The 26446-nt window shown below is 44.4% G+C and overlaps 2 protein-coding genes across 4 annotated transcripts; one reads left to right on the top strand and one right to left on the bottom strand.

The window, feature by feature from the left end:
- The first annotated feature begins 1805 nt into the window (after positions 1-1805).
- SNRNP48 (small nuclear ribonucleoprotein U11/U12 subunit 48) lies at positions 1806-12992 on the top strand. The gene is made up of 9 exons (XM_054814723.1): positions 1806-1911; positions 1994-2107; positions 2304-2364; positions 3223-3297; positions 6122-6310; positions 7238-7359; positions 7807-7922; positions 8981-9145; positions 10711-12992. Exons 1-9 carry the CDS (start codon positions 1876-1878, stop codon positions 10748-10750), a joined length of 918 nt encoding a protein of 305 aa, XP_054670698.1. The 5' UTR covers positions 1806-1875; the 3' UTR covers positions 10751-12992.
- On the bottom strand, positions 7323-22146 carry ROPN1L (rhophilin associated tail protein 1 like). Of its 3 annotated transcripts, none has more exons than XM_054814730.1 (7): positions 22114-22146; positions 19739-19896; positions 18379-18502; positions 18043-18204; positions 15109-15284; positions 12492-12578; positions 7323-7367 (listed from the first exon to the last, which is right to left on the bottom strand). In XM_054814730.1, the coding sequence occupies exons 2-6, from the start codon at positions 19867-19869 to the stop codon at positions 12515-12517; spliced, it is 657 nt and encodes a 218-aa protein (XP_054670705.1). In that variant the 5' UTR covers positions 19870-19896; positions 22114-22146; the 3' UTR covers positions 7323-7367; positions 12492-12514. The 3 variants fall into 3 exon arrangements, with proteins under 3 accessions (XP_054670705.1, XP_054670706.1, XP_054670704.1); XM_054814731.1 differs by lacking the exon at positions 22114-22146 and adding an exon at positions 22034-22053; XM_054814729.1 differs by lacking the exons at positions 19739-19896; positions 22114-22146 and having other exon boundaries at positions 18379-19382.
- Between the last annotated feature and the right edge of the window lie 4300 nt (positions 22147-26446).

Genomic DNA, 26446 nt, shown 5'->3' with positions numbered 1-26446 from the left:
GAATCATTCAAAATGTTGTTTTTTAGAGGAAAATATCTATTCTGATCATGATTCTTAACTACCAATTTAATTTACAAGTTAAAAAATCAAAATGTTGTTTAATCTTTACTCTTAAAAAAAATCTGCTTGGACACTTTGTCAAACTCGACTTTCATAATTTTGAATAAATGGTATTTTCCAATGGAGATACAACAATTTTGCCCAACTCTTCTTAGGATAAAATGTGCTACCGTTAGCCAGCATACTTTAATACAGCATAGACAAAACTGCAAGAGCAGCTGGGAAATCTTCCAATGTAAGTATTCTGTATCTTGCGAAGTCAAAGATCCTCAGGCAAACATAGCTAGAGACAGCAAATCTCTCAAAGGGCTAAAATCCCAGCTGAGTCTCAAATTCACTGTGCAGGAGAGAAAGGGCTGTAATCTGCTAATGAAAGCAGATGTACAAGAGTCATTCTGGCAGCTACATCTGTCATGCTTCTCCTCCCCACCCTGCCTTGTTAAACCCACTCTTCCTTCTAGTCCTATGTGCTTTTCTCATCGATGACAAAAATAGGCAAGCACAAATGTCAATCATGCGAAGTTTATTCCTTAGGACAGGCAGTCTTTCCTCATCCTACGTTAGAGTCTTATTGAGTCCTAATGCTCCCTCAGTCTCTAGGGGAAGACTTCCCATCATTTTGGCCAGGTAGTGGGCAAGACTCTCTGGGGTACGCTGCAGCCGTGCAGCTGCCTCCCACAGTGGCCCCTGTGCTGGGTGTGCACGGGAGGGGTGCCGGGGTGAAACACAGTCCGGGCCCTGCACCAGGCACCCCCTCACCTGGCAGGAGGCTGCCGGAGGGGCTGCCAGACGTCTGGCGCTGCATTCCTCGTGTTGCAAGAGGGAAGCGGGCATCGGGGCCTTGACGGTGTTGAGGAGGCCAATGTTCCTCCCGTCCTGTTGGGAACCAGCAGGTGTTCTGAGGGGCTCTGAAGCGCCCAGGTTGGCACCAGCTGCGCGCAGAAGAGAAACTGGCCCTTGTTAAATAAAGCTGGTGAGCAGTTCAGGCCCGGGTCTTGCAAAGAGCGAGCGGGCTGCCCCCAGCCTTTGCTTTGCTCCTTTATGGCAGAAGGTCCCCAAAGGAGCAGGAAGGTACCAGTGCCCTCACCGAAACACCGCTGCTGCCAGCCTCCCCCTCCCCAGAGAGGCCGCACGGCGTGGGGCACACCCCGCAGCAGGCCCGGGGCACGCCCCGCCGCTGCTGAGGCCCAGGAGCGGGTCTCCGGCTGCGGGCGCTTTCCTCAGGCTGCCGGCCCAGACCCGCGCACCCGAGCTACGGAGCCCCTTCCGCTCGCGCTGGGCAACCCGCTGCTGGTAGTGCCCGCCAGGCCTGAGCCTCTCAGAGACCGGGCACGTCCCCGGAGCAGGATTTCGGGCGCCTGTGCGCGGCACTTCCCCCGGCTCCCCCCTCCGCAGCGACCGGCACTCGGTGAGCGCGGCAGGACCCACGGCCTCCCGTCGGCAGGCGGCGCCCTCTTCCCCGCTCGCGGCGCTGCGGGCCCTGGCGGATGTCGCGGCTGACCCGGCAGCTGCCTGCCTGGAGGTCACAGCAGGCGAGCGGACAGCGCGCCCCGTACCGCGTCTCCGCCCCAAGCTTTCCTCAGATCTCCCGCCGCACCGCGTCGGGGCCGCTGTAGTCCCTCCCCGCGTAAGGAAGGAGCGGGGCTGCCGGCCACAACGCGCAGGCAGCGCACCGTCCTCCCCCCCGGAACTGACCGCCGGGCAAAATGACACCACGCCCCACCATCCTCTGCGGCAGGGCATGCCCTCAGTAAAGATGGCGCCGGCCCCGCCCCCCTGTCGCGGAACCTCGGCGGCCGCCCCGCCTGCAGCGCGATGGCGGCTCGGAGCGCCGTGTGGCTCGGGGACCCGGTAAGGCAGCGGTGGGGGCTCCGCCGAGGGAAGGGGGCGGCAGCAGCGGCAGTGCGCGCTGACCCGTGTCCCCCCTGGGCAGGTGGAGCGGGTGCCGTGCCCCTACGACGTCCATCACCGCGTCCCCCGAGCGTCGCTGGAAAGGCACGCCGCGTCCTGCCGGCTCCGCAAGATGGGCTACTCCGCCGAGGAGGAGGTGGGCGCCCGGGCCGGCTCCGGGCGGGTTACATGGGTGGAGGACACACGGGGCTGGCGCCTCTGGCCTGGGGGTGTCGCCTGCCCGGCTGAGCGGGCGGCAGCGGCCTGGGGGGGAAGGGGTGGGGGGAACGGGACGGGGGGTCCCCGCTGGCCGGGGCCGCCCCGGGGCCTTGACTGAGCCGCTTGTCCCGCAGGCTGAGATGTACGACTCCAGCTTTTTCTACGAAAACCTGAAGGTTCCCACCGTGGCCATGGGTGAGCGATAGCGGGGCTTTGCCTGACGGGGCCGTCCGCGTCCTCGGGGGACACCTGGGGCTGAGGGGACACCACGGGGGGCGCAGAGAATGAAGGGCTGAGGGGACACCCGGGGGGGGGGGCGCAGAGGACGAGGGGCTGAGGGGACACCCGGGGGGGGGGGGCGCAGAGGATGAGGGGCTGAGGGGACACCTGGGGGGGAGGGGGGGGGGGCGGAGGATGGGGCTGATGGGAGACCCCCGAGGGGGTTCAGAAGATGGGGCTGACCCTGTGAGGGCAGAGCCCGGGTTCTCACGGCAGCACACAGCACTGCCTTGCCAGCTATAAACTCTCCAAGGCCTCTTAGTAAAGTGTTTTCATTGTGTAGGTTTATTTTCTCACCATCGTGTTTTGCCTTAAGTTACACTCATTACTCTTTTGTCACTGTGTAATTCTGCTCTGTAGGTCACTTGGGTGTTTTCATCTTAAAATCCAGGGAGGATTTTTTTTTTCCTCTTGGGTTATTTTCTAGTTTCTTCCTATGTTCTTTTTGCATCAGTTGCAGAAAGAGTATTAAAATGCATGTTTAGAAGGTGAAAAAACTGGCCCTAGAATTTGGGGATATAGTAATGGTACAGAATAGAGTTATAATATACATACACTTCTTTTTCCATATCCCTGTAACATGGAAATCCTTCTTTCCCCCCCAGTTAAAATATGGAATAGATTGAAATCATATTTTCAGTTCAGACCTTCCCTTCTGCAAAAATAAAACTACAATGTTCTGTAATGTTCTGTAAGTCTCATAGTAGAGGTTGGGGAAGAAAAACTAACCCTACTGAGTATTTGATATAAAAGTTCTGTGATGTTTTGTTTTAGATAAAGATCTGCAGTTTCACATTGTTAAGCAAGCTAGAGCTCAAAGCGCGAAAGAAGGTACCAGCTACAGCGAAGGTAAGTGGCAAGCAGATACTGAGACAACTTCATCAGCTCTCGTGTGGAGAGCTGCTCTTGACTCCCCCCGTCAGAGCTTCCTTGATTCCACTTGTGAACTGCTATGAGGATTTTTTTTTTAAGTTATTATTAATATTCCTTCCCTTGTATATTTTGGAGCATAACTACTTTCTCTACTTGGGGCAACCAGGTAAGAGAATTTGAGTCTGTTGTGCTCAAACCTCTAGTTCTCTTCAGGACTGGAAAATCAACACTGCAAAATTCAGGAGTTTCTTAAAGCACTAGTCCTTCACTTCCCATCCTGCTACCAATGCTTTGCTTTCTGCCTGCATTTTCTGATATTATCTTCTGCTCTTTGTGGCCCAAATTCTTGTCTTGCTGCCTCTAGCCTTGTTCTTCATGTGATGGGTGGGAAGGAAAAGGAGGGCTGCTTTTTATTTTGTTTAAGGAGTAATTGTTAGATATCAGCTATATGTGCTTGTCCACCACTCCTCAGATGAAAACTGTACCAAACAACACGTGTATTATCGTTATTATGTTGGATTGTTTCAAGACTCTCCTAAGAAGCTGTATAATAAATATACTGATATATCTGCAGATATGGTGTTGTCCTTTGCCACTGCTCTCAGCTCATTAGTTCCTTTATGTTTCATTTTTCATTGGGTTTTGTGGGGAGTAGGTTAAGTCTGAGCTATGCTGCTTTTTTGAGGGTAGAAAAGACCTATAGAAATCACTGCAGAGTTGCTGCGTATGGTTTGGAAATTACTGCAACACCTGAAAGATACAGCGTTTACTGTCTGTGGTCTTTTAGTTTGGTAGACATGTATGTGCAGAAGGAGAAGTGCATTTGTTCTACTTTCTGGCCTCGACAGACAAATACAGCAGCGCTTGCTCGGGCACAGATTTTCATGTTGTCTTTGTTTCCCTGGCACAGCAAATGGAGCCTTAACAGACAGTTGCTTGGGAAGGAGCTTTAATGTGATGGGTACTGTGTTTGGAGCACACGTCAGGTGCAGTTTTTCCAGAGGGAAGTGGTAACTCGTTAATTTGACACAAGCACATCCAAGTAGAGAAGAAACAGATCAACCTTTTATCGAGTGGTTGCATTGCAAAGATACGTCAGTGAGCCACTAGATGCCAGTGTTTGCTATCCGGTTTTCTCTTCAAGCTTGCATTTCTCTGAAGATAACACTAAAACAGTGTGCGGTGGCTTTCATTGTGGCATCCTGGCCTATGCTAAGATTTACTGACTTGGAATTGTTTGTTTAATTTAAAGTCTTTGGCAACAGAAACAAATGGAAAGCATTTTTCTTTGTAAATTTACTTTCTTTGGCACAGTTAGTCAAAAGGAATTTTCTTTCTTTGTCTTTAAAAAATTCTAACCGTATTCGACTATTAGAATATTAGAAAAGCTATATAATAGGACAGGAAGGCTGGTCTTCATCACAAGTTGTGGAATTATTGTAAAATCACAAGCACGTAACTATTAGGGCACTTTTATGGGCTTCTGTGACCCTGCAAGAACAGTGCGTTTTAAAAATAAGTCTAGTGTTCATGTTTAAATGTGTTAGTTCAGATTAGAAAAGTTCTGGTTTAGGTTCCCGGTACAGTGATGAAGAAATCTTGTATTTTAGGTTTGTTGTTGTAAATTAGAGTTATTGTGACTCTTCTTCCTCGTGTTCGGTGTCTTTAGTGAAAGCAGGATGTGAAAGATTGCCCAGCTTCCGTTAAGCGCTGCATAATCGAGAGAAGCAGTAGCTTTGCTGTTGTGACGACTCCCGTGTACACCCTGCCTTATGCGTTGGCTCTTCTGTCTGCCTGGAGACAGGTGTCTGTGTGGCCCAAATTCTTGTCTTGCTGCCTCCAGCCTTGTTCTTCATGTGATGTGTGGGGAGGAAAACGAGGACTGCTTTTTATTTTGTTTAAGGATTAATTGTTAGATATCAGCCTTGCGGGGAGTGGGATTATGGAGGTCAGGTCAATGCCTATGGGGAATTTGAATGTTCTCAAGTAAAATGCTTTTCTGCAGGCAATATCCTAGAATACTGCATCCTGTATCTTTAGGGAAGTTGCTTTGCTGCCATTGCAGTGAATAGAGAATGGATTTATTGGTTTTTTGGAGGATGTGTGTTTTATCTGGGGAATGGGAAGAGTGAGTACAGGGCTGATCATTGAGAGAAAGAAGAGTGTGCAGGCACTGTGTTTGTAACTATGAAGTTAAGTTATCTGAACTAATCTGGAGCATCTTGAAAGTGCCTTTGTAGCCCTTTTAGCTATCAATGCCTGTGGCAGTCTATTGTAAAAGCTCTGTAGAGAAAGTGACAGTGTGAGTGAGACTGATTTGCACAGTGCCCAGTTATCTAGTCTCCTCAAAGCTTTTGCTCTTCTTGGCAGAACAACAGCTATTTTGCAGCTAGTACTTTGCAGAACACTTTAGGAGTAAGACCTAACCAGTTAGAGTTGCAGCTTCCTTTCTTTTGCTTTAGCTTGTAAGCCAAGAGCTGAAATTGATGGGACAATACAGAGTGTCCTTTTGATCTAATCTAGTACAATCCCTTCACAGCATAGGAAAACCTGTAACTAACAGCATAAGCAGTCAAGAGGGGTTGCACAGGCTGCCTGTGGTTGGGGAGGGATTTGGGCCTTTTTTCTTTGAGCAATTTTTATCTTTTCAAATTAAGAGGGATGAAACTTCTTACAGATGTGTAGGGGAAGGAGGAAAACAGTATGGGTGTTTACTGCATTGCTTGTTTGTTGAGCTTCTTGGTGTTTTCCTGTATAATTATGTTATTTTACTAATAACAGCTGTCTGTTCACCCTCCAGGATCTTACTCATTACTGCCTGTAGAAGTGCCTCAAAATCACAAGCGTTTTACCTGTGACCTGACTCAAGCCGATCGCCTTGCTCTTTATGATTATGTTGTTGAGGAAACAAAGAAACAGAGGTCTAGATCCCAAATCATGGAAAATGACAGTGACCTCTTTGTGGATTTGGCAGCAAAAATCACCCAAGGTTTGAAGAACGGTCTATTGTTGAATTTGTCGCTTGGAACTTTGACTTTGTGTAGTTAGATCAGTTTTATTGAAAGCCAAACGGAATTGCTTGTGCTATTTTTATTGTGAAAAGCATACTGTGTTTAAAAGCCACAACGAAGACCTGGCATCAGAAAACACTAGTTTGGTAGCCTTTATGCTGTTTCCTTCTGAGAAAGCCCGAGTGCCCTGCTCTTGGCACACATACTGTGTGTATCTTAGATGGATCTTTTGTCTTTGCTGCAACTGACTTCAGGTTGCTTCGTGTTGCCAACTTACTGCGTGGCTTGGAACAGTATTTGCTGTAAGAGATGATGAGATTAAAGATCACTTAAGAGTAAAATCCGAACAAGAAAGCTTGGCAGTCGTCCAGTGGAGCTCTTGAGCAATATACAAATGGGTGTATTGGACTGAGGCCTCTCATTCCTGTTGAGTCACGCTAGTTTGTAACTATACCAAGTGCAACATACGCATCTGTGTTATTCTGTGGGCCCTACTATGCCTCGGAGGTAGGAGATAGCGTTTGTCATCTACACAGGTAAATGTTTTACAGAATCTGGCTTTGCGGTTTATGGTAATACTGGCTTTGAAAACATGGCCTGTGTTTTGTAGGTGTTTGACCAAATCGCAAGCGCATATATTGATTTGCATCACCGTCAGGAGACTGAGATCACATAACATTTGCTTGGTGGCTTTTTAGTCTTGTGTAAACAGCTAGCAAGAAGGTTGGAGAGGAAGCTTGTGCTAAGTTCATAATAGCATAAATTCATAAATACTAGATAAACTTCTGAAAGAACACAATTTATTTTATGTTTCAGACCTTTATTACTAAAGCATCAGACTTGCATACCTGCTGGTGCTAATATCCTGTTAATGACTACTTGTTTTACTTCCAATTTTTTGCTAGATGATAGTCAGAAAGGTCCGAAGTCCCATCTTGAAATTCTGGCTGAAATGCGAGACTACAAAAGGCGGCGGCAATCATACAGGGCCAAGAATGTTCATATAACAAAGAAGTCGTACACTGAGGTGAGTATCTGAAAAGAAAGAGGGTTTTTCCACAAAAAGTGCTTATTGTGCATCAGCATAAACAATGATATACCCTTTCAGACAAAGAAAATGTCTCCCTTTTTCTGCTTCTTGTACCCTGCTTTATTAGACTTGCAAACTAGAGAGGAATCTGTTCTTGGTTTTTGGTTTGTTGCAGCAAGTCAGAAAGACCAGGACCATTTCTGATTATTAAATTTTGAATGTGAAAATGCCAGGAAGATACAGTTGACTATTGTAATTTATTTTACAATAAATTTAAATTTATGCTGACATACCTGTTTCTGCAAACAAGACTTTCTATTCAAACATCTGATGTATAAGGTTTTGGGGGGATTTTTTTTTTTTTGAGATGTTTACCTTCTGCTGTCTAGTTGCTAGTTCAGGCCACTACCTTTTTGTTTGTTTTTAATATATCTTAATCTCCAGGTGATTCGCGATGTGATTGGTGTGCATATGGAAGAACTCAGCAATCAGTGGCAGGAAGAGAATAGGTTGGATAATGCAGAGATATGTGAAGGAGGGAAGTCAAAATCTTCAGGAAGGTATGTCACAATTGACAAATTCCTCGGGCATGGCAGCAGCCTGATAGCCTGTAATGTTACCCTGTTACCCCTTTCTAATAGGACACATACCAACCTTGGCTGAGACATACGCACAGTTTATTTTAGACTAATTCTGTTAGGCTCTTGCTTGAGAGGCTCTTTCTGCGTGAAGGATGGGGAAAAATGAATTACTAACTTTTTCAGAGGTAAGGAGGTAAGTCACAAGTGATCCAGGTGAACAGGGGGTTTCTGATGGAGCTGGGGAATGAATAGTGCTCCTTCTGTGTCCAAATGTGTATATATGTATGCAATAGCTGGGGACAGAAGGACACTTGAAAATACAAGTACCCAATTTCTTCCCCTTCCTTATCGCATGATAGGAAATGCTATGGTAGATATAAAATACCTCAGAGAAAACATTTTCTCTAACTTATTAACTATAGAGACCCTTTACAGTTCTTAATCACTGTGAATGCTGCTGTGCTAACTAGGCATGTGTTTTATGTATACATATTTCTTCTTGTGTCAAGTAACACTGCACAATCTTTCAAACATTTGTTGCTGAAATAAAAATGAAATCATGACCTAGTGATAGTCTACTTGTGCTGCTTCTTCAGATCTTTAAGATGAAAATGTTTTTGAAACAGACTAAAAGTTTTCAGCATTAAAATGAAGGTGAATGATGAAAAGGCCACAGATCAGGCTTACTGGGTTTTCCAACTGTAGGTGGCAGCTTAAGGCAGGGAGTTATGGATTTAAAGCAAAACAGAGTGAATCTCCTACTGTCTCCTGTTTCATGAGTGTAGGTGGTAAGACTGAGGGGCAGTGGTTGTAAGAAATAACTGGATTAAACAGTGTGCAGAGATGTGCACAGATGAGAGCATGGACTGTGGGCCTCTTTTGGGAGTATTGCATTTCTTAGGGAGATAGAGAGGCTTAACAAAAGATGTATCCTCTGTCTTGGAGCATTAGCAGGTCATTATATTACAAAACTGGTACTGAAAACAATAGTCTGTGAAGCTATTTTTATTGAATAAAATCAATAACCTTTTTTTCAGAAAGGAGGACAGGCGGTCAGCATCAGTGGACTCACGGCAGTCTGGAGGAAGCTGTAAGGATACTGAACGCACCAGACACAGGAGAGAGAGCAGCAGGAGTCCAAATAAACGAAAAAGGAGTCACGAAAGAGGCAAAGACAGAGATTCTTGGAGAAAAAGAGAAAGGTGAGCATAAATAGTGACAGCTGACTCTACCTCTGAATTGGTACAGCCATAGCCATTGTCTGAAAACTTAGTGCAGAGAATTAGACTATCATCTAGTCCAATTAAAAAGCTAGGCTAATCTCATGTACAGTGTAACAAGCCAGTGGCATGAGGCTACTAATACTGAACAGAACTCGCTGTGAGATCATAAACTGTGATCTAGACTTCAGTATTTACTCACATCAGAAAGGTGATGCTTTCAACAGCACGCTGCAGGATTAGCACAGTACTGTCACAGGCTATTTTACTTCTTGATTGACATATGCATCATCATCATATGCATAGGGGGACATACTGTCCATTTAACCAATGAAGTGTGCTTGTTATGTTTAATCCTGATTTCTGCTCTAGTTTGCACTGGGAATAAACAGGATTATTTTTTTCACTAATATCACAGAATGATAGAATCGTTTTGGTTGGGAAAGACCTTTAAGATCATCAAGTCCAACCATTAATGTAGCACTGCCAAGTCCACCACTAAACCATGTCCCTAAGCACCACATCTACACATCTTTTAAATACCTCCAGGGATGGGGACTCCACCACTTCCCTGGGCAGCCTGTTCCAGTGTTTGACAACCCTTTCGGTGAAGAATTTTTTTCCTAATATCCAATCTAAACCTCCCCTGGTGCAACTTGAGGCCATTTCCTTTTGTCCTATCGCATGTTAATTGGGAGAAGAAACTGACACCCACCTTGTTTCAGCCTCCTTTATCTCCAGACTAAACCCCAGTTCCCTCAGCCGCTCCTCGTTAAGATTTGTGCTCTAGACCCTTCACTACTTCATTGCTCTTCAGACACGCTCCAGCACCTCAACGTCTTTCGTGTAGCGAGGGGCCCAAAACTGAACACAGCAGCACTCGAGGTGCAGCCTCACCAGAGCCGAGTACAGGGGGACAATCACTTCCCTACTCCTGCTGGCCACACTATTTCTGGCCACACTATTTCTGACAGAAGCCAAGATGCTGTTGGCCGTGGTGGCCACCTGGGCACACCGCTGGCTCATGTTCAGACAGTAGTATAACAGTATATACATACAATCACTTGTCTAGCTTTTCCGTGGTAGCTGCTTCAAAACAATGGTATTGCTCTTCAGTTCTGAACATATTTTTAGGCAAAAGAAAACAATATGATCAACAAGGGTGCATTTGCATCTTCAAGACCAAGGATGTTTGAGCAAAGACAGGCTGTTGTACAGAAGAAATGCTGCATTGTCCCTAGTGTGTAGGGAAGAAACGCTCTAGGTAACTGCATGGATGGGAATGCTTGTTTGTCTCAAAACTGGCTTCATTACACAGTGATGCTATTCATCCTAAACTAATTGCCACTATAGCACTGCATGACAAGACTTTGATTAAACCAGCATGGGAAATAAAATGTCTTAAAGTAGTTTACTTTCTTTCCTTAGAAGAGAACATGATTACATTTAATTAGAGCTTTTCATTGCCCACATTTTTTTTTTTCCCCCCTTCAAATTCTGTCAGTCTGAGCCTAACAGCACACACAATGTTTGTGTTTTTGTTTTAGGGATGAAGACAAATACCACAGCCATAAAAGAAGAAAGTAGAACAAGAACCTAATTACTTTGTCCGATGTTCAAAAAAATCACTTGCACAGGAACTATCATAACTGCTGTTGTGCCAGGGACAGTAATGCTGCGTATGTAATATTGGTGTTGCATCACAGCCGTGCTTGGAAATGATCGTTAATGGATATAGAACAGAGCTAATCCCTGGAGTCTAGGATCAGCTACAAATGGAACAGACATGAAGAAAGCTCTCCTCCTACCTTCCCACCTGACACTGTCACCTCTGGGAACAGCGTTCCAGAAAGACAGCACTCGCTGTCTAGTTACAGCATGTACCAGAGGTGAGAGGGCAGATTTCAGAGTTCTCTAACAGGCTAAAAGATCTTCAACTGCAGCTAGTGGTAAAAGGACAGAAACAGGAAAGTTACTGTTCCCAAGCTCATGCTCAAAGAAATTTAGGACCAACATCATTTGGCAAAGGTGGTGAGACTATAGCTCTCCACAGAAACCAGTGGGGAGGTACCGAGGACACTTGTAATGTTACTGATGGCCATTTTCAAACAGTGGGTGCATACCCATTTCCTTCCAGAAATAACTAGGAGGAGTTTCCATCCTATAGACTAACATAAGTATTAGTGACAGAGATTGATAAAAACACTTCAGACATGCAGGTACTTAATAAGGGTGTGCAGGAGCATTCCACTTGACTTCAGTGATGTTTTTATTATATCAATTTCTAATCCTCTTAATTCCTCAGAGAATATGCTACAGCACAATCAGTCATCATCAGTCAAGTTTCTTACTTACTTCAACAAAGTAAGCAACTATAAAAGATCCATCTTTCCTACAATACTTTCTTCTGTTTGAGTTGCCAGGAGAGGGCACTCCATATGCTCCTGTTTTTGGCCTCCTCTGGTACTGGAATCTTTCCAGTTTTACTGTAGCCACTACTATGCTGTCTCTTGTCTCAATTGTTTCTGCAATTAAGTGTGATTATCTGTCACTAAATACTTAGTCTAGTTCTGATTTAGACTTCTCTACCTACTACAGCTGTTCAACTCAAAACCAAACTGAAGTGTCAGGCATTCCTTCCCTATATGACAAATGCAGTAGTTTTTCCTGTCAGAAAACAAGATGTATTTTAAAACAGAGCCTTAATTAGACAAGTGCATCTATGAATGGAAAAGGATATCTAAGTTCTGAAAGGGTCCTAATTAGAGGGAAAACAATATGGAACCATGGCAGTCCTTTTTTGAGTTGACGTTTCTTCTGCCAGCTCAGCCAAAGGGTTCTCATGAAGTTCTCTTGAGTAAGGCCTGGTCAAGCGATTCGTTTAATAGAGCTTGTTCATGCAGACAAGGTAGTCAAAAACAAGCAGTACTTGTGTAAGAGTCAAAGTCAGTGCTATCCAGAAGCATAGTAAGAAATGCACCAATTAGACCTGTCCACTCTTCTCTAAATTTATTTGTGTTTTACTTCTTTTCTTACAATCACATGTGAAGTATAGGTAGGAAGATCCATCACAAAATACATTTTACTCAATATAAACAAATGAGTGAAGATATCACTCCCTAGGTGTGAGCATCGGTATTTGAGAGGCAGGAGAACTGCATAACTGTATTCAATTAACATCCACCAAAGGGCCATTTCAACAGCAGGATAAAGAAAAGGAAGTGCCAGAGAAGAGGATCATCTTGTATTTTAATGCACAAATAACGGTCCTTTGAACAGAAACTGTCTGGCATGTATTTTTTCCTTCCTTCCCCCATGCCCCTCTCACCTGGTGCTGAGGAGTAAGGTTGATCAAAGCAGTGTTGAGGGCTGGGTCAGAAAGTTTCTGAGCAGCACCATGCCAGTTTGTTGGTCGCTGGAAAGGAATAAACCAAATGTTTTAGAACAACACTAACATGGTAAGTCCTAGCGTGGTGGGCAAGATACAATTGAGGATTATATTAATAGTAAGCAAGAGTACTATTATTAAAAAGTAGTTCTTATTAAAAATCGTCAGTCTGGTAACTAATGACAAAACCAAGCCAGTTCATTTGTGGACTTGTGCGTTTTTGAGCTCCCATGGACACGGAGCTGGTAGCAGTCGAGGCAAAGACCGATTCCAGATAGAGGGTAGGAAGGGTCAGTGTCTGTCTGCAAATGTGCCACATAGGCAGTAGTCAAAGGACAAGCCCGTTGCAGATCTTTTAAAATAGTTTAAAAATAAAGTGCATTTTGTGTGACCTGTGTGTGACTATGGATAAAATGAGTGGGAGTTTATCCACTGAGAGCTGGATTGAAGACATTGTCATTTTCATACGTTCCTAATGCTAATTCTAGCAGAAATATATGCAGTATCTTGATGGATCCTTTCCTTCATCTGCTAAAAAGTTACATGATTTTGACATTGAATTTTGTGGGCACAAGACTTCACATAACCAATCCAAGTCTGTTAGAGATGATGTTTTCACCTGTAGCAGTTAGCATGAGTTAGGCCCCGTTAGCAGTGCTGTTAGCACCATCCTGTGAATTTCAAGTTTTGGTGTTGTAAAAGTTGACAAAAACATGATTGGCCATCTGTCTAAAGCAAGAGAACAGTGTTGGTGTGCTCAAGAAAAAATGTAGCCAAATAATGCAAATACCCTGTTGATTGTCATGAAGTGCAGGTGTCCAGAAGCATTCAGAACAAGCAGGCTGTAAGCACCAGCGATGGTGACAGCGCATCACAAAGTGGCAGCACAATTTGAATGGACCCATCATCAACAGGCTGTTCTCCACCCAATCCTGTAAGAAGGACACCTAATAATATTGGTGGTAACCAGAGTACAAAAAACCCCAAAAAACAAACCAAAAACCAAAACACCACTCTGGTTGAAGCAAGGGGGAACCTTCTGGCCCTACATCAGCATTCGGGACCATCTTGTCAACACCCAGAGCACTGGAGAGTACCCAGGGGACCTCAAAATCCTGCACCAGAACCATGCAGAGCACAGCTGCTGCTGGTACTGCTATGCTGACCTGCCTGGCTTTTCTCCTGGATTGCAGCCTTTGAGTCCTTACAGAAAAGGGAAGTCATGGAATCCATAAATTGCATATGGCTGTGATTAAAGTGTTTTGGGATCCAAATCCACGTAGCCTTCATACTGCCACTTGGTCTTCACTGATTGAAAGGTGAGCATATGACATAGAGGCTCATCAAACACTAACAGCCAACAGATCATCTAAGATCCTGGGAGTCCCCTCAGAAACAACAAAGAGATTTTCAACTCCAGGTTCTATAGTACCTACAATATATATACACACACACACATATATTATACCGTTGAGGTGATTGGTAGGTTCCCTTCACGTGCAGTCCCACTGATCCCACCTGCCGTAGTGCGCAATGTATGCTATTTAGCAGTAAGACCTTTGATACCACACTAATAAGGTGCTGCAAATAATTACCTTGCCTTGATATATTGAGAGATGTGTCATTCACAGAGGTTCATCCTTTGCTAACAAACTACTGGATGAAGTCAAGAGGTGAGAATGGGGTTGCTTCTTCATTACACAGCAAGCCAAAAATGACACAACAGCACAGAAAAGACCTGCACACAGCCATCGTCGATAGCAAAACAGATAGCTAGGCTGTGAGTTTTTGCTTAACCTTCAACCTGCCATGAAGAACTGCATGAGTTTGTGGCTCACTGACAAGACTGACAATAAACTATAAACCAATCTCAGAGGGAGCAGAAAGAGAAACAGAGCAGACTAGAAGTTTGCCCACAAGCACCCCAACTTGGTACAAATACAAAAATAGGATGAACTATTCAGGTGGGACTGTGTCCTACCTTTGTCCATTATATCCACTGAGAGCAACACACACAAAACCATTCCAGGAAGGACAATTTGCCATAGCTAATACCACAGATATTGAAGAGGCAAACCATTTAAGACCAAGTATGTACTACATGTTTTCTCAAGAAAATTTCTAGGGAGAAGTAATTCAGGAGAAACATGATAGAAACTTTAAGTGGGAATTCCCAGTTTCTCTCTGATTTATGATCTATGGTAAATCGAAAGAGCAGCCCAGAAGATGCTGTTGGTTCCAGTATCAGTAATATGCAGATGATACAAACCTGTACGTAATTGCTTCCTACATGGAAAATTATACCACCAGGTAGCACTTCAATATTTCAAAGGAAGATGGATAAATAACAATTTATCATTTAACAGTTCAAAAGCCAATGTTGACCACTTACCAAGAAATAACTATGTACGCTTTTGATATAACCTTAGTTAACCTTTAGTCCTGTCATTATGGCTATACCCAAAGTGAAGATAGATTATTCTTCTGAAATTAAAGGTTTATGGAGAACCCAGGGGAGATCCACACATTAAAATTCCACACACGGATTTTTACTTACGCTTGTTCTTTAATTTTGTGGAGGAATGCTTCAGTTTTCTGCTCTGGTATCTCTCCATCGATACTGGCCAAATAGGAGTAGAGGAATGAGAATGTTTCGAAGGGAATGCGAGCTGCTCCGCCTTCTGGGTCCCTTGTTAAGATTTCACAGGCATGTTTCATTGAACTCAGTAAGGACTGTGGGGGGATCGGTCAAGAAAAGAGAGGAACAGTATCAGAGCCATGAACATCCTTTGTATACCATGACCAAATCCATACCGTAAGGCCACTAAAAGTGAGTCTAAATGAGATAAAGACTTTATCATCGTCACCTAGCTTTCAACCCCAAATTTCCCCTTCAATGCAGGTGCAGGGACAGAAACAATAATGAAGTCCTAGTAGAAACAGGGGTAAAAAATACCAGAATCCTATGATGTTTAAAGATTGCACAGGGCAGTCTGAGCACTCTCTCCAGTATGGCCAAATTGCTCTATTCTGCTACTGTAAAAGCTCAAACATCACTATACCTAGCTATATATATATGTACGTATATATGTGTATATGTATTACCTTGACAGATCTAAGTGAATTCTCAGCAGCAGTTAAAACAGACATATCTACAAAACCCAGTTAATTCATATGGTTTAGATGATTTTTTACTATGACATTATATGATACTAATTTTTAGGAGTGTTGGTATTTACTACCTTCCTTACTTGTATCCAAGTTCCATTTTAGTAGTCAGTAGAAAATGCACTGAGGCAAAAAGCATTTGAAGAATGTTTCAGTTTAGTCAAAGCCAAATAATATCTGAGTTCCCGTTAGAACAAGCATGCATCAAAGTATTAATTCCAAATATACTTGTAAAAAAAAAATAATCCTTTATTCAATACAATGCCTATAATCTGGTGCCTTATCCATGCTGAACTACATGGGGAAACACAGAAAAATTCAGCATGGAGCTTCATTGAGTCAAAGACTGGTTAGATGCCATTAAAACAATGAAACAAACAAACAAAGAAGAAAAAAACCAAACACACGCAGGCCTTTTTTAACCCAAGTAGTAGTATTTTTGCTATAACTTTTTCAAAATTTATCCTTACCTCTTCATTAATAGGCAAGCATTGACTTTTTACAAAGCAAGTATTTCCTAACAGTAGAACAGCAATATTTAAAATAAATGCAGTATCTGTTCAAGATCTAGAACACAGGCCAGAGAACTGTAACTTTATAATCCCTTTATAGTTTTACTTAATGTCATTCTTCCCCGGGAAGCCCCTGTGGGGAAGGAGAGGCAGCTGCCCACCCGATGGCAACAGACTCGGCACGGCCTTCCAGCCACTGCGGTTTGGTACCGCGTACTGCCGTTCCTGCTTCTGCAGCTCCAAGCTGACAGTTGCTCCCTCTCACAGTGCAGCAAAGTTATTCACATCAATTTCCCCACCTTTCAAACGCAGTTTAGCAGGCTATTTCTCTAGTCAGTTCTCCAAGGCTGTAAAAACACATCAGTGCTTTACAGAAAGATACTTTAGATGACTGGTGTTTCTAACAAACTCATACTTCGAATCACAGAATGGTTTGGGTTGGAAGGGACCTCAAAGACCATCTAGTTCCAACCCCCTGCCACGGGCAGGGACCCCCTCCACTAGACCACGTTGCCCAAAGCCCCATCCAACCTGGCCTTGAACACTTCCAGGGAGGGGGTTTCCACAACCTCTCTGGGCAACCTGTTCCAGTGCCTCACAACCCTCACAGTGAAGAATTTCTTCCTAATATCTAATCTGAATCGACCCTCCTTCAGCTTAAACCCATTACCCCTTGTCCTGTCACTACACTCCCTGATGAACAGTCCCTCACCATCTTTCCTGTAGGCCCCTTCAGGTACTGGAAGGCCGCAATTAGATCTCCCCAGAGCCTTCTCTTCTCCAGGCTGAACAACCCCAACTCTCTCAGCCTGTCCTCACAGGAGAGGTGCTCCAGCCCTCTGATCACCTGTGACCTATTCAACTATGAACACAATTTACAGCTGCAGGAAAATGAATGTAAATTTCTTATGTATGTCCTCTTCTCTGGTTTAGAAAACTGAAGTTTAGGTTTCAGTATGTAGAGTGGAAATCAAAACATTCACTTAATATTGGAAAGGAGGGATAGATTGAGGTAAATTTAGACTGTCTAGCTTCATTAGAATTATGTTTCTGTGACTCTGTTTTTGTTTTGATTATTTTTTTTTAAGTAACCAACCTTGCTGTTACTTTTTTTTTTTTTTCAAATGAAGAACCAAAACTACAAAATCATGTTGGGAGAGGGATTGGAATCAAGAAATACACAGCTGAAATAAATAAATATGATTGCATCACTAGGCCAGTTTAACATTCAGGGCTTCCAGATATTGCAACATTCTCAAAATATATATTTTTTTTTAGTACTCCTTCTTCCCTACTGTAGAAGTCATTAAAAATACTATACTTCATAAGAACATCACTTAGTGCATTTTACAGTATCTCATTCTGTTGAAATGGTCTGCTGAGATTTTATTACTGACATTAAAAGAATTAAATGTAAATTTAGTAACATTAACTGCTTCTGTGAAAAATTTAATGGACTGCACATTCAATTAGAAATTGACATTTTAATTTCTCCCTCCAGTTCTCCTCTACAGACACACCAATGCCATAAACATCATTCCTCTATCACGGTCCCAGCTCCCTGTGGACATGCTGGCTGTTCTACTGCCATCCCAGTAAACTGCAGACAGAGCCCCCTCTTTCTGGTTAAGCTCCCCTGACCAAAAGCTGATGGGGAACAGCAGTAAACACACAAGCCACTTTGTCAGCTGCTGCAAGAGCAGTCACCATTCCCCAAAGTCTATTTGCATTAATTGTTCTATGGTCTACCTCATATACTATCATATATGACCATTTGTGTTTGGATATGAGGGTTCCTGCTGTGAACATACCCCGCCGAGCACACTGCACCCCAGTGCCAGGAACTTCATCCATTCCACCTCCTCGCCGAAATTGTCCAACTGGAGGATAGCTTTCAGTTGGTCCTCTGGCAAGCACAAGTGCTTCCATTTTTCCTTCAGTTCTGCAACACTCACCGTGCCTTTGGGAGAAAGCTTTAAACGAAATCATGGTACCACAATAAGAACTCTGAAACCCAGAATGAAGCTAAGAATACAGTCTCTCCCCAAAATACATCAAATACTTGACAGTCAGTCTCCCCAACCATCCCCAAAACATTAGCTAGCATCCTCGACAGCATTGTGCATTTGATAAAGGCCAGTTTGTACCTGTTTGTGCAGGATTTTAAGGAGTCCTGGGGTCAAACCAGCACCTGTTTTCTCTGTTGCTAAAGGCATTTCAATCCTCTCTTTCACAGGAGGGGGCTCGCCTTTCGACAACGCTGAAAAATACCTAAGTGAATGGGAAGAGCAATACACTTCAATGCCCATGGCCATCACACCTGCACAGAAGTAAACGCTCTTACAGTTCAGGGAATGAATCTGCACGCTCCTGGGCAGGAACGGCAGCACTCGGCAAGCTGCCCGCATGCACGACTCCCATCTCCCCCTGCCCAGATACCACCTTTCTTTTTAGCAGAAACCATGACCTTTAGACTTTACACACTCCTTTTTACAATGCTCTAATTCTTCAGGCATTTAACTTATTTTGTGCATGAGGTCGGGGTCTGGCTGGCAGCAGTGCCGCACGGCCCCTGCTCTCACCAGCCCCACGTCCCAGCAGGCTCAAGCAACCTGGCGGCTGCTCGGTTGGGGTGAGCTCCCTGTGCATCCGTTGCCCGGAGGTACGCTGCACCCCACCTCCATTGCATTCCTAAGAAACACCACTCGTTCTAAGGTGTTCCCACTGCCTTTCTCCAATGCTGCAGCTGTAGCGATTCAGCTTCAAGTTTTTGTTCTTTTTAAGGGACAAGCCAGACTCCAGCCTGACTTTGTTAACAGCCTCCCCCCCACACATACACAGTACGGGTGTTTTTCAATTCCCCCAGCTAAGAACATCTCAGATAGTTTTCAAGAGCTTGCTCACACAAACTGTAGGACAGGAAAAAATGATAGTGAGCAGCTGAGGTAAAAGAAAAAAAAGAAATTAAAGAAGAAATATTTAAATCAACTTTACAGTGAGAGATTTATTATGTGGACTATCACCTAAAAGTTGCATCTTTTCAGGTTCTTTTTCTATTTCAATAACATTTAAAGAGACTCCTCAATTTTGTTCCTGGGAACAAAGAAGGGAACCTAAGCAAACCGAAGAATAAGAAAGCTATTTTCTAGGTTTCCTTTAAGTTCCAAGAATTAAGTCTCACATGAGGGGAAAAAAAGAAAAAAAAAAAAGGTTTGGTCTTCAGGACACAGAAATTAATAACAAAAAGAATTAAGATGCATTTTTCCATACAGAAATCAAACTATTCCAGAAATATGCCAGTCTTAAATCTCAAAGAAACAGAAAATAAATCAAGTACTACACTATTTTTAAAAGGCTCACATACTGCATTAATGCACAGAAGCGTGTATGCAACATACCGGTCAGTTTAATATTCAAAGCCAGCTCCACTGTACAATAAACAGAAGCAGTGAGATTTTGTGGGTCCATAAGCATAGCACTATGTCATTATGTGATCATCATACTTACGCAGCTGCCCACTGCAAAACATCAGGAGGTTGAGTCCTAATAGCAGCTTTAGTAAATTGCTTCAGAATATCAGGTAGCTCAGGGGGGATTTTGATCTGCTGAGCACAAAACATGGTTTCCGGAAGAGGCATGGTCCGTTTGCATTCAGTTACAAGGAGCTGAAAGAAATAATAATGAAACAACAGTTCACAGATGCAGAATATGAATGAAAAACTGTGTGTGCACATGGGGGCCAACAGTGCTGGTACCCAAACTCCCTCCTGTCCTACTTGACAGCTGGGGCTACTGGAGAACTGGCAGGCTCAGAAGGGTAAACAGACGAGCACTGCGCCTCCCTAAAAAACTTGAACGTGATGGCAACGCCAAGTAAAAGGCTGGAGCTCCGACACCAACCACAGCTCCAGGTAAGGAGAACTACTACTTTCACAGGTATCTTCAGATAGTCTTACACTGATTTTTCTCCTCAAACTTACCGCAATACGAATTTGTAAAACAGGCAGTCCAGACAAGTCAGACCACACCTGCCAAGGTGAAAGCTAGCTATGCTGACACTGCTCACTACTGCCCGCCAAGTAGAGCCCTGTCATTTTTGTAAGGAAGCTAGAGTACACAGATTACCAAGTTTCTACTATGTTTATGTGTTCAAAAAACACTGTAGCAAAAAGTTACTACATTTGTGCTCCCAGGCAGACTTGACATCAAAAAATTACATTAACAAACAAAACATTCACGTGTGCTGCAATTACGCATTGCACTTTGCTCATACAGCTCTACAGGTAGGTTCCTCTCATTCAGGATGAAACTTATTTGTTGCAAGGAATCCTGTTCCCCAGGAGCCAAAAGAAGGGACAGACATCGGTTATTGCATGATCATTGTCCCATTATAGCAATGGAGCACATTTGGTGGGAGATCTGGGCACTCTCCTTATCATTTCAAAGACTACAGCCCACTTAAGCTGACTTAGCAACAGGAGCTGAAAACATGTCAGCTATTTGCAGACGGGAAGAGCAGTGAAAGCAAAGGCATCAAGAAAGGAATCAATATAACAGCTTCCTTTATCCCTTTAAGTTTTTTTATTTTCAATTTTTAAGATGAAAATAAGAGTATCTGGCAGGTGGCTTTCTCCCCCTGTCATGTGAATTTTCCTGGGGGGCGGGGGGGAAGGGGGGAAGTCAGCAATGGAGGAATGGGACTGCTGTGACTCAAGGCTCCTTTGAGGATCAAATCATACTTAGAGCTTCATTTCTGGAGCAACACAGACAGGGTACAGCATCTTCATTACTCCAACGCAGCAAATTTGCATCAGGGACAGACATCAGAGCATGCATTTAATTACTACATCAGTCACACACTTTCAGTAGTGATTCAAAACCGCAGCTCTAGCCAAGGGACTGAAGCTGAAGGCAAAAAGTTGGGGATTTGAGGATACAAGAACAGAAAAACCTTGGGGAAGGACTATACGTGTGTGTGCTTGTGCCCTTAGGAAACAGTCAAAGAAGAGAAAACCAATCAGAAAAGAAAAAGTAGAGAGGGAAAACAGAAAAAAAAAAAAAAAAGACCTGCTTTGCTATAGTAAGCCATTAATCACAGAGTCACAGAAGGGCCGAGGTTGGCAGGGACCTCTGGAGAGCACCTGGTCCAATCCCCTGCTCAAGCCGGGCCCCCCAGAGCTGGTTACCCAGGACCACGTCCAGACGGCTTTTGAGTAGCTCCAAGGATGGAGCAACTCTCTGGGCAACCTGTGCCAGCACTCGGTCACCCTCACAGTGAAAAAGTGTTTCCCGGTGCTCAGAGGGAACCTCCTGCGCACACCCCCAATGAGCAGAGGAAGTGCAGTCAGGTCAGCCGGCCTTTGCCGCTTTTCAGCATCATTCCCCGGCAATACCTACCATTTGCACGCTAACAGGGGTTACTCTCTGCTAAACACAGGGGTTACCTAATCTCTCTCACCTCCTATTTGCCCTTATTTTTCTATTTTTCTTGCCGCGCGCCCAAAGCCAGCCCCAGGAGCCCTGAGTACAAACCCAAACCCAACAAGCCCGAACACGCAGATGAGACTCGCCCAGCCGTGGGTGACACCAACCCACGAGCCCAGAGTCTGAGGCTCGACCGCCTTCAGCAGCGGGCCTGTGCCGCGGGCTGAGGGCCGGCTGCCCTCCCGGCCGCCCTGCGCTGTCCGAAGCGCCGATTGTTACGACCCCCCGGACGCAACCCCTCGAAGGCCGCCGCCAGAGGACCCCAACCGCCGTCCCACGGCTCCGGCCGGCGGGCAGCGCCCTCGGGAACCCCACTACCCCCGCCAGGGCAGCACCCGGCCGAGCCGTCCCTGAGCGGCCTCCCCAGCGGTGCGGCCTCCCTGAGCAAGGCGCCTCACCTGCCCCTGCGCCGCCGCTCTCCACGGCCCCGCTGCCCGGGCAACGCGGTGGGGGGGTGGGCGGGAGGCCGGCGCCTGCTGACGGGCAGCCGGCCGGGTCGGTGCTTGACGGGGGAAGGCGGGGACGGGGCGAGGGAAAGGGGTTGTTGCCTAGCAACACCTGTTTTCTGCAAACTTCTGAAAAGACCCGAAACACCTGGACAGTAAGTCACCGGCAGGGCCGGCAGCAGGGAGGTTGCTCGTTGGGTCCCCCAGGGTGGCCACAGGCCGCTGGCCCCCTGCGTGCCCCCAGCCATGGCGATACACAGCTCTATTAGCAGCATTAGCGTTGCACGTCCATCGATCCTGCCTTTGGCTCTCCTGGCTCCATTCCAGGCTTGGATGAGATGTGAACAAACGCTGTCTGAGCTACAAAATAGACTTAGGGCAACGTATTCCCTAAAATTCCTATTACTGGCCGTAGCTGCTGCTTCAAAGGACGGCTCAGCCAGAAGCAGCTCTGCTGGTCAGCCCCCATGCTCCTGGAGATCCAGGACAGCAAGGCCGCCGAGGGGCTGCCCCACCACACGCGGCACCGCCAGCTGCTCCTCAGCACCCTCTTCTCCAGGCCGGGCATATCACAGGTTTGACGAGGCAGCGTGGGCTCTGCCACCACCCCAGAATGCTGATGAGCCAAAGTGGCCTCTCTGCATCAGAGTCTTGGTGGGCGATTAACAAGACCTCTGCTCTTTCCACTGCGGCTAAACCAGCACCGGAGGTAACCTGAAAAGACACTTGCATCTCTTGATGAGAAAGCAATGCCCCTCCTGTCCCTTCTAACTTGGGCTGTAAGTAGCCCGAGCACTCAAATGAACTTGGTAATAGGATTATTCGCTTCAGAAAGCCTTCACAAGCCATTGCTCCAAAGAAACTCAGGGGCTGCATGCTTGAAGCAGGCCAAACCGTTACTGAAAAAGAACACAATCTTATTTGAAGCCAGCCCTTTGTAATCCACATTATGTTCCCGCTGGTGAATATGTAAGGCCATGCAGGACAAAAATAAAATGATGGTCTCTGGAAAACAAAAAGCACACATTTTAACAACTGTTTAATCTTTCATAAAACATGAATACTCTGCATAAGCTACAGGCCAAGCATTGGGCTTCAAAATACTTTGCAGATTCCTGCAACTACCTGAAAACAGCAAAGATATGGCATTCTTTAAATGGGCAGATGCTTTAAAACCATTAAGAACACTATAGCAAACAATACCTGTAGCAAACTTTATCCTGCAGGGCTTTACAGAATGAAATTAATTTCACAATGCAGTTTTTCAAAGGTGTCTAGGGATAACAGGTAAACAACAAAAGTCTCCTATTTTCTATGGACCCACTTGGAACTATCCTAAAGGTGATCAGAAAGTAAATCTCACACCCTCAATTCTTCCAGCTATTTGATCCAGTGCAGTGAAATCATGCATAAAGCTGCCAGACCATATTATGTGAAACAGCAGCATGTAAGTGGAAAGTTTTTCTATGACTATTTCATGGAAACTCTGCATTCTTAAAACACTTATGTGAATTGCAAACTGGTGGGAAAAGCAAAAGGCTAAAACTTTCATAAAAAAATAAAAATAATTGGAAAATAAGAGACCAATTAATCGCATGCTGCTCCAGAACATGCTTAATCTGTAAAGTCCTGACTAAATTCAACTTTGTATAAATACTTACATGTAACAAAAATTAACAAGACATACTGCATCAATAACCCCCCCCCCCAGGGGACATGCTGTTGCTCTCTGCAGAAAGAGGAACATGGGCACTGCTCTTCTCTCTCCTTTGACTCCAACTGGCCAGAGATCAGATACTTAACTGGGGGGTGGAGGGGGAAAAAAAACAACCCAGCAGTTATATGAGTTACTATCATCCTTACTGCTCAGCCTCCTGATTTATAAGTGGAACCAGATGCACCGCACATTTTCTACTTGTTAGTCCTGTGTTAACAATACACAAAGTATGGGTGTAATTACTCGTGTTGGTTTAAGTTTGGCATATTGGGATATCATTGAGTCCCTTTTAAGAAGTCATTTGTGCTTCAGGGAACTAGTATTTTTAGCTAAAAATAGCATGCTTTTCACATGCAATTAGACTAAAAAAAAATCTGCGTAAAGATTACTGCAGTTCATGGATATATGAAAGGAAGGAGACATAACAAACAAGAAAGCAGAATAACTTCTGAGATGGTGAGTAAAATTAAGATCGACAGGTAGGTGAGGGAGAGAGGCTTCAGTTTCAAAGGTTGGTGGTGTGACAACAGTTGCTAACCATACGCAGGTTAATGCAAGGTTGTTTAAGGAAACCTGGGATTACCACAGGTAAGTAATGCGGTTGTTAGGACAACAAATCCCTTTCAAGGAGGAAGAAGAGGACATCACGGAAAGGCACAGTGAGAGGGATGCTGATAAGCTGTGTTGAAAATCTTGGCCCACAGTTATAAAGGTAGTAAGGCTTAAACTATTTCTGTTAAGAAAAAGCTGATCCACTCTATGAAGACACAGGTAGTAAGTACACCAGTGTAGCTTCAGTGAAAGAAGCAACTCAAATTCTTCCTAGACACTGAGTACTTCCCCCCCCCCCTGCATGTTACTGATTACTCTTTATATAAAGAGCGTTTACAAGTGTATCCCTGGACACAATGGTTGCTTTATAGCAGCACTGCCTGATTTCAGCTTCAAAATTCTGCTGCTGCTTCCTGCTTCCACGACTCCTGGTCACAACTAGCTAAAGTATCCCGTATGTACTCCATCATGATGCAGCAGTATTTTTAGATTCAGCAGATTCCTTACTGAACCTCACCAGGCCATTTACACAATTTGCACCTGCTGAGCATGGCACAGCAATGCAGATCATCACTATCTAGATTCTAATACATTAATTCAATATAAATAAATAATGAGCTTTGCAATGTTCTCTATAACCAACAAGGAAGTCTGTTCACTCTAGGTAAAACTAGCGTCATTTTCCAGGAACAGAAACACTCCTTGAAACATAAATCAGACAAATAACATTAAGTGCCCCCCTTACCCTAACCTGATGTCAGACAACTCCAGATATGTTTGAATTCTCCTTAAATGGGAAAAAATAAATCGCACCTGTGCAGCTCTGGCATTGGCCACTACTCAACAAGTAAGCATGTAAAAGGTGAAATCGATGTGCGGAGTTGTGAAATAATCTTGTCGTTCCATCCTTCAGTATTATACAGAATTCAAAACGCTGTTTATTTTGGAATAGTATTTGATCTTTGGAAATACTGTCTTCTAAAAATTTCTATTATTGAGGATTTCCTTTGATTTCAGCATATCGTTTCTCAATATATGGTGACTTCTAAATGAAGAAATTAAAACCCGAAGCACATCTTCTCTGGAATAATCATAGACCTAATAATACTGCTGTTAACTATGCAACTCTTTAGTTCCAGTTAATCTAATTAAGAACTGAAATATCAGTAACAGAGCTCTAACTTACCATTATGCTTTGTAGAAGTTCTTTCCTTACCAGTTTCAGAAGACAGCTACCTTTTTTTGCATCTTGAACTTCATTGTACTACCACGATTCAGTTCCCCGTTTAATGTTTTTATTACCTGTATCACCATTCCTGCTAAGAAACCCACTCATTGCCGGCGTGCGCAGCGTCCATTCATAAGCCAAGAACAACATGAACACTGTCCCTGCCACAAAGAATTTCCAACCTAGACACAAATGATCGGGCAGAGAGCGGAGTAGGAGGAAACCAAACACCACTGATCAGTACGGCAGGCAGTGGAAGCAAACAACCCCTGTCATTCACGCTGTTTCGGGTACATGGCTTTTTACAGAGTGCTCTGAAGAACAGCAGGGCTGCTGGGCAGTTTTACGAAGACCTTTGCTCAAGCTTAGGGGAAAGCAAGGAAAGAATTAATGCACTCAGCTGAAAAGTGATGCAATTACTGTAACTGGTGTTGGAGCTGGCATCTGGGAAGTTACTGACAGAAAATAGTTACAGGTTCCAGAGGGCACTTGGAAATGAAAAGTAGTAACTTAGGGTTTACCCAGTGGAGAAGGGGGAGTCAGAGAAAGGATGCAGAGTTTTCACTATTTTTAATCAATATAAAATAATCTGTGTAAAAACAGTCAAAGCCATGCTGTAATTGACTTCCTTCAGTATGCAAAAGACAGCTACAGAGCCATCTGACAGTTCTTGGATGAAGGCCTGTAGAACTATTAACAGCATTAGATACTTAACACCACGAAGGGATACAATTAAGCCAGTACGCATCTCCAACCCCTCCTCCATTCAAGACCCAAAGTCAACACAA

The sequence above is a fragment of the Grus americana genome, chromosome 2 (assembly GCF_028858705.1).
Source record: "Grus americana isolate bGruAme1 chromosome 2, bGruAme1.mat, whole genome shotgun sequence".
In the NCBI taxonomy this organism is placed as follows: Eukaryota; Metazoa; Chordata; class Aves; order Gruiformes; family Gruidae; genus Grus; species Grus americana.
The sequence above is the reverse complement of the archived record's forward strand: the minus strand, read 5'-3'. Positions and strand labels throughout refer to the sequence as shown.

Bases quoted from the DNA above. Each gene is read 5' to 3' on its own strand.
- ROPN1L (XM_054814729.1), bottom strand. From the start codon at position 18,639: ATGCGGGCAGCTTGCCGAGTGCTGCCGTTCCTGCCCAGGAGCGTGCAG. The intron at 18,205-18,378 runs GTACAAACTGGC...TTTCGTTTAAAG, and splicing joins TTAAAATCCTGCACAAACAG to CTTTCTCCCAAAGGCACGGT. The intron at 12,579-15,108 runs GTAAGTAAAAAT...ATTCCTTTCCAG, and splicing joins CACAAAATTAAAGAACAAGC to CGACCAACAAACTGGCATGG.
- SNRNP48 (XM_054814723.1), top strand. From the start codon at position 1,876: ATGGCGGCTCGGAGCGCCGTGTGGCTCGGGGACCCG. The intron at 3,298-6,121 runs GTAAGTGGCAAG...TTCACCCTCCAG, and splicing joins AGGTACCAGCTACAGCGAAG to GATCTTACTCATTACTGCCT. The intron at 7,360-7,806 runs GTGAGTATCTGA...CTTAATCTCCAG, and splicing joins CAAAGAAGTCGTACACTGAG to GTGATTCGCGATGTGATTGG.